This window comes from Syngnathus typhle, linkage group LG9, assembly GCF_033458585.1.
Source record: "Syngnathus typhle isolate RoL2023-S1 ecotype Sweden linkage group LG9, RoL_Styp_1.0, whole genome shotgun sequence".
In the NCBI taxonomy this organism is placed as follows: Eukaryota; Metazoa; Chordata; class Actinopteri; order Syngnathiformes; family Syngnathidae; genus Syngnathus; species Syngnathus typhle.
In genome coordinates, this window is record NC_083746.1 from 7,905,086 (window position 1) to 7,915,712 (window position 10,627).

Below are 10,627 nucleotides of genomic sequence, written 5' to 3' on the forward strand. Positions count from 1 at the left end.
AAAATTATACCGACTCTGCCTGTTTCAATAGATACAAAAGGAGAAGTGAGGAAACAGATCCCAATGTTGTCCTTATCACTGCCATTTTTTTAGTACTACCACTCCACCATTTCCACTCCTCCACATCACACCTTCTAGCTGTTTTTTCTACCAGTTTCTCACACGTATCCACTTTTATCTCACAGTGCTACATTATACTGGAACAATAGTCCCCTGTTGAGAACCAGTTTTTAGCCATCAAAGTGAAATCAACATGTGGTGAGTCTACCTGAAAATTAGAGCTTTAAAGTCATGTCGCTCCTATGCTGGCTTATATTAAGGTGAACAAGATCTTGGTCATTGCCATGGCAACCTTGTTTCCCCTACTGTAATGCTTCGTAATATTGGTGGGCTAGCTCAGACAAGTATTACATTGTGTGTGGTGTTTTTTTTCTTTTTCTTTGCTAGCTTTGATAATATTTTCAAATTTCAAGGTTGTGCGCAGTTCTTATGAAAACTTTGCCACCCCATGCAAAATGACCGAGCTTCCAGACCAGCTTCCTGCCCCTTTGTGGTGAAAACTCTATCACCGTTGCATGATGTCGCCGCATATGTAATCATCTCAATGGGGCAAGCTGCAACGGTTGTGAATGTGCACTTCTGTCCCACTTGGATTGTTTCTAAACCTCGCCTCAAACATCGGTGCCTCTGATGTGCCAATTGCTTCGGAACACGGAAACAAAGTGACTTTGAAATTCGAGATATAATATAATAGTTTTTATTCTAGGCAAGCCCATGATGACGTTTTAACGTTTATAACTGTAGTGATTGATTTAGTCATTTTTGTTTGTGTTGCCTTGAGTTGTGTATGACTTTCAAAGCACAGCAACTTTTTTATTATTAGATTACGATTGCTATCAACAACTCCGGTTGATGGCAATCTGTTGTTTGAAATGCAGGTTTGACCCAATTAGATTAGCCAAACACCCTGTCCCATTTTTCCTTGTTATCACTCTTATTGGATTTAACTCAGCAGTCAGACATGTCGTTCAGGTCTCCGGGAAGGCTGTCATTTCCTCATTAGAATGATAATTTGATTGTTACTCATGAGAAGCGCATGCTGTTTTGTGCATCTCTTTCCCCCGCTTGTTTCTCTTCGGTGTGTCTTCCCATTATTTACCTCTATTTTTGCCTCTTTTTTTCCATTGCAAAATCGCATTCTCTTCAATCCTTTCTCATGCTCTTCAAGTTCTGGATATAAAAAAAAAAGTAGGGGGCTATTCTTTGTCTCTGTTTAGCGGAGAAAGGAAACGGAATGTCCCTCACTCTTGCTGCCTCTCTCAATCTCTCTTGACAAGACCTCCAACCAGGCCTGAGATTTTCCCAGACCACTTTACAACCGCTACATAAGCAACCCCATTGTCCACTGATTTTTTTTTGGTGTGTTCTGACTCTGGACTCATCAAGAGACCTTTTTGTTTGTTAGCCATGTAGGATATGCTAAAAGGACCCTCCCTTGACACTATCTTATGCCTCATATGTGTTTTTGCTCGGTTGGCTCAAACTGGGCATTTCAGTTTAAATCAGAAATAATAATCTTAACGTCAACACTTTTGTTCTCTGTTTGCATATGTCAATGTCTCGCCTGGCAATGAGCTAAGGAGCTCACCTCGTTGGGCTCAACTTCTGCATGGACATGTACCAAATTAGTAGCAGCGCTATTTTGCGGTTTTGTAGTTTCGCAAGCAATCTTTATCAAGTCATCACGCTCTGAGCGAAATATCCCAGCTTGAAACCATTACATGTCGCGGAGACTGTATTGGCTCAAGATGTGAAATAATTGAGGCAGTTTCATTAAACATGGTACAAGTAATGGATCTCATGATGTTTCAGGAAGTCACCAACTAAACTAAGTGGTTAGGTATGATACGTTCAAGCCCAAATGTACTCGATTAAACTCATTGGACTGGTCTACATTGATAGTACTTAGCAAGTGGAGCTCATATGATTATTTCACGGCTGTTACACACAATATTTGATAAGTTTATTTTCCATTTAACACGAGTCTTAGTGCCCAATTGTGACAATTATCTCAATGAGTGGCACTGCCTGTAGTGAAAAAAGGCCACATCACGCTTGTCCAGATTTTGTTTATTATTTTAGTTGAGTGACCCCTAAACGGCTTGAAACAATTTATTTATGAAAGCAAGTCGTCATGGTACTTTTGTCATCCCCATATACATATATGACGGGTATGACATTTCATAATATTCAGAGCATGACATTCGCATGAAAATAACTGGTTTCGAGGCTACTTGTTTAGCTCCAGCTGTGACTTTTTTCTCCAAATAATGAAACCTTATAATGTGCGCAATTAAGGACATTTTTTTCTCTCCACATGCTGACTTCCTGTCGCTCAAATACAAATCTCTGTAACAGAACCAGATGTGATGACTGTAATTTCGCAATGTTATTCTTATTTAACTGTCCATTTAATTGATCTGAATGACTTAGTTACCCTTCGTATTTTTTGGGGGGAGGTCATAGCTTCACCAATCGGTTTCCGACTGGCATTGCTGTATTATGATGTTTTGTGAACCAGCACTCCAAATCTCCATTGTTCTGCCCTCTTCTGTGTTTCCGAGGCAACGGTCCCCTACCATCTGGAAGGTCCTCATTCCCGCTTTCTCGCTCTTTCCTATAATAGGTTGGTCCCCTGTCCTTCTCTTTTTTTCTTTGCTTTATCGAATATATTTTGTATTCATTCTCTGCGGACTGTACTCTTTTTGCAGTTTTCCCCTCGCGTTCAACCTCAGACACTCGCACGCGCGCACGAGTGAACCCGATACCAGCGTGTCTGTTTATGTGCACGCTCGTCCATTCACTGGAGAATGTAATCATGTTAGTTTCCTGGACAGGCCACTTTGTGATTCATTATTTCTTGGTGAATTAATCATATTTGAAAGACCTTTATTGACAAAGACAGGTAGAAGGCCCTTCAAGTGTTTTTTTCTCTCTTTTTTTCCATTTAAACTTCAATTGGCCGTCTGAGCATGTTGACCTTCAATATGGCCGAGATTTTTTCTTTTTTTGCTTTTGTTCATCCTTTCCCCCAGCTGCATTTGCTCAATATTTTCAGTGGTTTTTTTTTCATCTTATTTTCCGGTTGTGTATTTCCGCTCCACATTGGAGTTGAAAACAATGTTCCATATAAATGTTTTTATTTCCTGGTTTTTGTTTCCCCTCATGTTTAACCTACTCCATGGAGTTCATGTGCCTGGCACGATTTACATATTCCTTCTCTTTGACCATATGTCGATAAATCCATTGTTGTTTTGTAATCTCAACTCAGATTGGCCTTGCATTGGCCTAAGCGTCAATAGCACACTTGTGGCTCTTGCAAGTCAAGAATAACTAAAGTTCATATAAGCCCCAATTCTGTTGCCTTCTAAATTATTTTATGTTTGGCAACAAATACCATTGCTTTACAAGTCACCAAGAACCTAGGAGGCCCGCAGAAAGGAGTGAAGTGATTTTCTTTTTTAAACTACATGCATCAACTAATTGGTGTCACGCTAGGCCCACAAATAAATGCAAAAACACACACAGACATAAACAATTTGACATTGCCCATCTGTCTGGTACACCCACTTCCTCTAGGGACTCATTTGGGAAATTTCACCTGCCAGAAGCCAGCTAAATTTGAGTCCGGGATTTCTCTAAAAATGGCCTGTGACACCAGAATGACTGTCTTCCTGTTCAATGCAGTTGGAGGGGAAACTTTCCAAGTATTGCTACAGTGAGTTTTGGGATTGGTGTTCAGGGCATCTCCCAAGAGAAGATTAAATTGTCAAGTAAATAATATGAATCAAAAGTTATTCCAATAGGGAGGTTTGCATCACCTGTTGCTTTGGCCATAATGAAGAAACATTAAATTTACAGTATGGATACCAACAGCATATAATAATGAAACACCATCTTAATAGATGGGAATTTATTAAATTAATCGGTGACCCCACCTAAACCAAATGTTTGTTAGCATTAGCTCACATTTTGTTCTTTATTTCTTTGCAATTGGTAATGTTCCTAATTCCTTTTTGATAATATCCTTTGACCCTTATAAGTGTTAGTTAGGAGCTAATGGAGTATCGCATGACTTGGCGGGGTCAAGGATCAAGGTAGGTTTAAGGGCCTCCAGCACCAAAGCACCAACCCAAACCTCCCTGGCAGCTGAACTAACAAGAAACCATCTCTGACACTCAGTCACACAAACACATTCGGTGTGCAATCACTTAGCCATAAGTAGCAAAATAGCTTAATGTCTTATTTGGCTTCTGCCTATCTCTGCTGCTTCAGGTGTCACCTGTAATGTTTTTTCATTCGAAGAGATTAGGTTTTGTCACAACTGGCACATACGGTCCAAGATTCCTAATTCCATACCTGGCCAGGGTTTTCACACGGCAGCTTAGCGTGGTTTAGTTTAGTCAACAAAGGCAACTGCCAATCATACTGGAAGCCGCTTCCACGCCATGTTGCCTGCCCAGTGCGTCAGGAGAAAAAAAAACTTTAAATTATACTTTAAATTGCATTCTCTATGCGCATACTTTTTCTCTACTACCATCACAGAACACTCCGTAAAGGGATTTATGTTATACTAAATGCAGCAGTGATGAGCAGTAGATAACGGAAAGTAGATTTTTATCGCCATGTTATTTGGACTGTGCTGCCTCTGGGATTAAAACACTAGAGTGCCGCATTAGGAAAGTGAACTGCTGTGACAAAATGTCACATGAGCCATATTTATTACAAGAAATAACATTAGAACAGCAAAAGTGTGCTTTGTTTCATTTGGGGGGGGGGGGGTAGTTTTACTCTTTGGCTCATTCTCACTCATTTTTCTTACACTCCAACCTACAGACTCATCTTTCTCCTACTCTTTACTCATTTTGCAACGTTGTTTTATTGCCGTTGTTTTTTTAATCAACTCCTTCTATTTTCTTTTGTGTCTCCTTTTCTTAAACATATGTGTGTTTGGGAAGATTGATGTTTGTGCATTTGTGGGAGCACTCGTGTTTACATGGGGTAACAGCTGCGTATAGCACTTTTATAAGACTAAGTGAAAGTATGTGTGTGAATGTGAGAGAAGGACGGGTGGTGAGGTTATATAACAACTCCCGGGTTTACTCTCAAATCCATCGCAAACCTGAAATCCCCGAAAAGTAGAAAGTCTCACGTTACCGCAAAACACTGTCTGAGTCCACGGCTTAGCGATCTATCTTACCAATTTTCCTTTCAACCAATGTTTTCCCTACCTTCATAGGTAGTTTTGGTACGCTTTGCTAAAATGACAATAGATTTCTTCCAAACGTTTCAAAATTCACATTTGTAGTACAAAGGCTAACCTGTGAGAGGCACAATTGTGCCACCAGTCATAAAAACCGCCGTCTAATACAGAGAATAAGTAATTGGCTAGACTAAATGTTATCTTATCCCATTGCTACGCTTCTCTTCAATTTTCTTGCGGCGAATGATGTGCGAAACTCATGAAGAATGAAGCACTGTCTTTCTAGATTGTAAAAAATCTCGTAATTCTGTCTAACTTCCCACACGCACGGCGTTCACAGATTATTCTAGGTTGGAGGATGTAACTTGCAAAGTTCAATTAGTGGTTTCTTTATATGCATGAACGCTGCTGTTTTATTTACGTCTCATACTGCAGTCATTGTGTGTATGTGCTTGAATGTGGGCATGTGTGTGTAAATAGCAGCCGGTAATGGCTTCCACTCTCATTATTACCCCATAATCCCCAGCTGCTGTGCAGTCCTGACTGGGTTCCTGGGGGGAGAATTCCAAACTTGCCACTGGATTTACAATTGATTCCCCACAGATTCTAACTGGATTTCCACCCCATTACCAGTATGGCCCCTCATAAGACTGAAACAACTACTTGGGCTTTAGGATTATTGAGTCTCTTTGGGAAATTCTATAAATTATTGAAGAAACATCCAAGCAACTTGTCAAAAGTATGGTCGACATGTCTGCGCAGAGGCCTTGATTTCTTCTGGGCATCAATATCGATTAATAGGCCCAGGTTCATCTCCTCTTAACATCCCATAATGAGATATGATCTAATAAGCAAAAACACGTGCAGTATTCCAATTTGATATTTGACCCTGCATGGGTTGGAATGCAACAAGATAGTTTCCCCAAAAAAAGAACTTACCCACGTCTTAAATGATAAGTTGGTGTTGTCCTCATCGCTCATTTGTCACGTTCCCTTTTCCAGACGAGGTCCATTGGATCCAGCTGAGTACACCGCGCATCCTTGGTCAGGTCATTACATGGGCGTTCCCCAGGCTCCGCAAGGTTACCACAAGGCCCCGTCCTACCCTAACCCCAACATGCAGTCTCCTCCATCATTCTCCAACTACCCCCCAAGCCAGCCTTACTCACGGTCGGGGGACCCTCGGGGAGTTGACTCTGGTTTTTACCCCCACCCAAGGTAATTGAATGCAACAGTTTAGTCTTAGTTCATGTTCCTTAACTCACACGAGGTGTGTCAGAAAAGTTCCAGGACTGCTGTCACAAAAGATATGTTTTCCATTCAAACTACAAACTTTCCCAGACTTCTCTAATATGCCTTTTATTCTTAATGGACGTTCAGGATGTCGTGACCGTCTTCATGTTGAAGCAAAGGATCTCTTGAAAGACGTGACGGATGATCATGTAGCCCTGTGGCAACAACTCACAGTGAACGATGCCCCTCACCATGGAAGAATGTCATCAACAGTTGTCTGTCTTGCCTGCTTTCCTGGCCTTGGTGAAGTCTTCCACTGAAAGCTCTGACTTTTGCTCCCTGAGTCGTACCTGAAGATCCATGACTCGTCACCGATGATGATGATTCCCCCCGACCCAAGTCTGCTCTCACGGGTCTCGTCAGTCACTCTAATGATTGCTTGACAACCTGTTACAGAGGATACGAATGGCATGTCGGAAAAAAGTTCACTGGAGAGATCTCATATATGTAGTCCGGAACGATTACGGGAAAGGAAAAAACGAATGGCTGAAAGATATCATTTGTGACAGCAGTCCTGAAACATTTCTGACATACCTTCTTACATGCAAATTGTATATGTTTACGACTGGCGCCGTCCACGGCCTTCTCTTAACAGCGTTTGTTCACTGCTTGTTTAGCGCCCTCAGTTCCCAGCAGAGAGGACCCTTGCGACAGGATGTGCCCCCATCGCCCACCCCGCCGCTTCGGGGACTGCGGTACGACACAATGAACCGTGGAACTGTTGCAGGAGGAGGTTACAGGTAAGTTCATATTGAGGTTGAACATGCCCTTAAGATATGAATCTAACATTTGATACATGGTTTTCAGTGTATTTTCAAACCGGTATAATGTATTTCGAAAGAAATTCTAAAATTCACTCTTCAATGCCAGGGTTGTGTATCTTGCCTGAGCATAGTACAGTTTTCAAATGATTGAATTTGTTCAGGCAGGCAGGCAGTCTGTCTGACATCTCCATAATTTCCCAATGTGCAAGTGTAGCAGCATTTAGTTTTTTTTTTGTTCTTTGTCTTAGTTGAACTGGAGCTGTATTAAATTACCGCAATGCGAGCACAACTTAGAAATTCATATTTTCGGCGAAGCTATAAGCGCTTCTATTCATTTAAAGTACCTCGTATTTTGAATACTACTGATTTTTAGCCCTACTGCCTTGGGTTACATTTATGTAAATTCTATGCAAATGATATTACTCCCCAACACATCAATGAAGCCACAGAATTTCATCTCAGCATTTCTAGTCTTACGTAAGGCAAAACTCTTTCTACAGACACCTTGCGGATCCCAGTCCAGAAGAGTATGGCTACACTGGGGAAAGTGGACGACAACAACATCAACACCAAACTAACCCGAGACAAAAGAATGCCATGACTGCAGCTGTCTAGATTAGATTCAATTCCACAGAGGAAAATCAGAAAATACAAATAGTCTTTTAATACAATGCTGGATTGGGCGCTTCAACGAGAAGCAGAAATCAAAGCCCATCGTGGCGGAATTCACATTTCTGTCACAATCAAACGCAATCTCCTGTTTGAAGCACGCCGCCAAGCGAGACAAAGGAGGTTAATTGTCAGCCACAAAACACAATATCGCGTTGTTTGAAGTCGTGTTAATTGCCTCCCTTAACAAACCGCATCCACTAACTCAACTGTCACTATACAACCATGTATGCTCTCACAGGAGGGAAATATCAGTCAGTCTGCTGGTTGGACCACCATTGGTTTTGTTTTTTTTATGCAACATCAGGATCAGAATTTAATTGGGTCTACTTTCCGGCTAAATAGTGGCACACTTACCAACATTCTCATCTGTAGTTTTGCGCATGAATACATTTACCCGCAATGCAAAGTCTGAAACTTTCCGCAACTACGAAGGATGTCACTGACATGACATTTTACATTTGAATCAAAGTTTTAACCACTTTGTTTTATGTGAAGATGCGATAATTATTAGTTCAGTTTAATTTAGTTTATCTTTTATTGTTGTTTTTTTTGTACTTGTGAATGTACGAAAACCTTGAGTCACTTAAAGTTACGCGTAACACACAAACTGATTGAGCGCCAATATTTCTTTTTGAAGACAAAATAATGACAAAATAAGGATGTACCACTGTTACAAACAGGCCAAAACCACTGTTGTGTTCAAAGCATACGATGACGTGAGATTAAATAAATGTGGCCGTTTCTTCGGCCAATGTAATGAACGCGCAAACCAAAGTGAGATTTTCAGAAGCATTTACCCGAGTGTGGTGATTGTAGTGCCTAAACAACACAGTAGAGAAAAAAAGAAAATCAGGGACGGGAGGGAACTGGAACTTTTTCCACGTCCACGTCCTCTTTAGCCTGGTGATGTGTTCAAGTGCGCACAGGAACTGAGCTGGAGTGTCCACTTAGTGTTGGCACACCATTTAACCACTTGCTAAAAAAAAATCTTTTCACAGATCCAAGCGTTCAAACCTGTGTTAATATCTTTTCTAGATGATCAGTATTAATGTCCGTGGGTAATACATGTGCAAAGAAAAAAACATTTCAAAATCAGCTACATTGTTTTTGATGAAACTCCACTGAAGCATTTCATTTCGGCAGCAATGTCGCTTGTCAATTTTGGGTACGAATAAATTAAAGGGCTAAAAAATGAAATTGTGTTCGAGCAGCCTAAACATACATAGGATGAGAAAGAATGTGGCTAGAAGATGTACCCAGAAGGGTTTGCGTGAGACTTTGGAATAAAACATGGAAATGGAACTCTGCAGTGGGAGGAATACATTTTTAGTGCCAAGGTTAATCATAGTTCTCTTCTCGACAGGTATTACTGAAAAAGCTATTGCGGTATGACTGTGAGCGTGGTGAATGTACGAGTGTTAGAGAAAATGATCCGATAGTGCATTACAGAAGAGGATCTCCACTTCACTGAGATGCCAATGTGACTTGCAGTCACTTTACTATCATTACAAGTCTGCATGTAGTCCAAATGGTCACCGACCAAGTCTGTCAGAAAATTTCCAGGACTGGTGTCACAAAAGTTAGTGATGCCTTGAGATACTACTCATACTGTATGTCAAATCATCTTTCCCCTTTGAAATGAACGGAAATGCCATCAATTCGTTCTAGCCGCCTCCCCAAAAGACACACAAATTATGTTTGTTTTTAATAATTAATATCAGCCTCTAACAAATTTGCCACGTTTCATTTCAATGTACATCGTGCTGCTCGTTTTTAGTATCATCATCTTGGCCACACGGGGACAGTACGGAGTATGATACTACTCTTCAGATTTGTTTGCAAGTTAATGCAATCAGTCAGAACAATGGCTTGTATCTCAAAAGTCGAGTCATCGATATCCACAGGCGCTCACTCAATTGTTTGTAACACCAGTCCTGGAACTTTTCGTTCGCATCTTGTACTATATGTAATGCGTCATTTGTATTTTTTTAACACATTTCATGAATGTTTGTGTTAGTATGAAGTCTCATATTGTTTCAGAAATGTTTTAAGCACGTTTCACACGAGTGAACAAGCCGACCTTTTGTTAAAAGTGTGCACTTTTGCATGGTTTAACATTCTGTATGCATGCTCTGTACTTATTTTTTTAATAGTTATAATCTGAAGGTACATACCAGGAGTCCATTTTAAAAACTTCTGGTGCTCACCAAGACCAGTGTATGAAGGAACAAATTTAATAATAACATTTTTATAAAGTATATCATTTGTAAAATGATGAATGCAAGTATCATAATTGTCATCGTCTGAATTGTCCAAGCACATTTTATATCCATGTATATAACATTTGTTTTGCATTAAAAACATTTAAACAACACGTTAGGGCAGTCATGTCTTTTTATAAAGTTGTCTTTCTATCCACTTCAACCTCCGCTCTGCTCATCTGTTAAGGTTAATTAAGTGTGAGTCAGGAGAGAACAGATTTTCCTACAGCGTTGCATATTCTACAAGGTGAGTCCAATTTTAGTCTGTTAAGCAGCTGATAAGGTGGCTCTTTATGAAGAGCGATAGATGTTGGCCCCAAATTAACGTGCAACTAATTATCAATTAGAAAAAGGAGATCCGGTGATTTGATTGC

The 10,627-nt window shown here is 40.4% G+C and overlaps 1 protein-coding gene across 4 annotated transcripts in view; it reads left to right on the forward strand.

Annotated features, from left to right (window-relative positions):
• The window catches only part of LOC133159515 (partitioning defective 3 homolog B-like), a 75,178-nt gene extending 64,812 nt beyond the window's left edge, over positions 1 to 10,366 (forward strand). For 3 of the 4 annotated variants that reach the window (XM_061286571.1, XM_061286572.1, XM_061286573.1), the window contains 3 exons: positions 6,266 to 6,481; positions 7,174 to 7,296; positions 7,821 to 10,366. In XM_061286571.1, the coding sequence (XP_061142555.1) occupies positions 6,266 to 6,481; positions 7,174 to 7,296; positions 7,821 to 7,935 (454 nt within the window). In that variant the 3' untranslated portion in view covers positions 7,936 to 10,366. Of the gene's footprint in view, positions 1 to 6,265; positions 6,482 to 6,643; positions 6,870 to 7,173; positions 7,297 to 7,820 lie in introns of those variants that run through there. The other variant, XM_061286574.1, reaches the window with a different exon arrangement.
• The last annotated feature ends 261 nt before the right edge of the window (positions 10,367 to 10,627 follow it).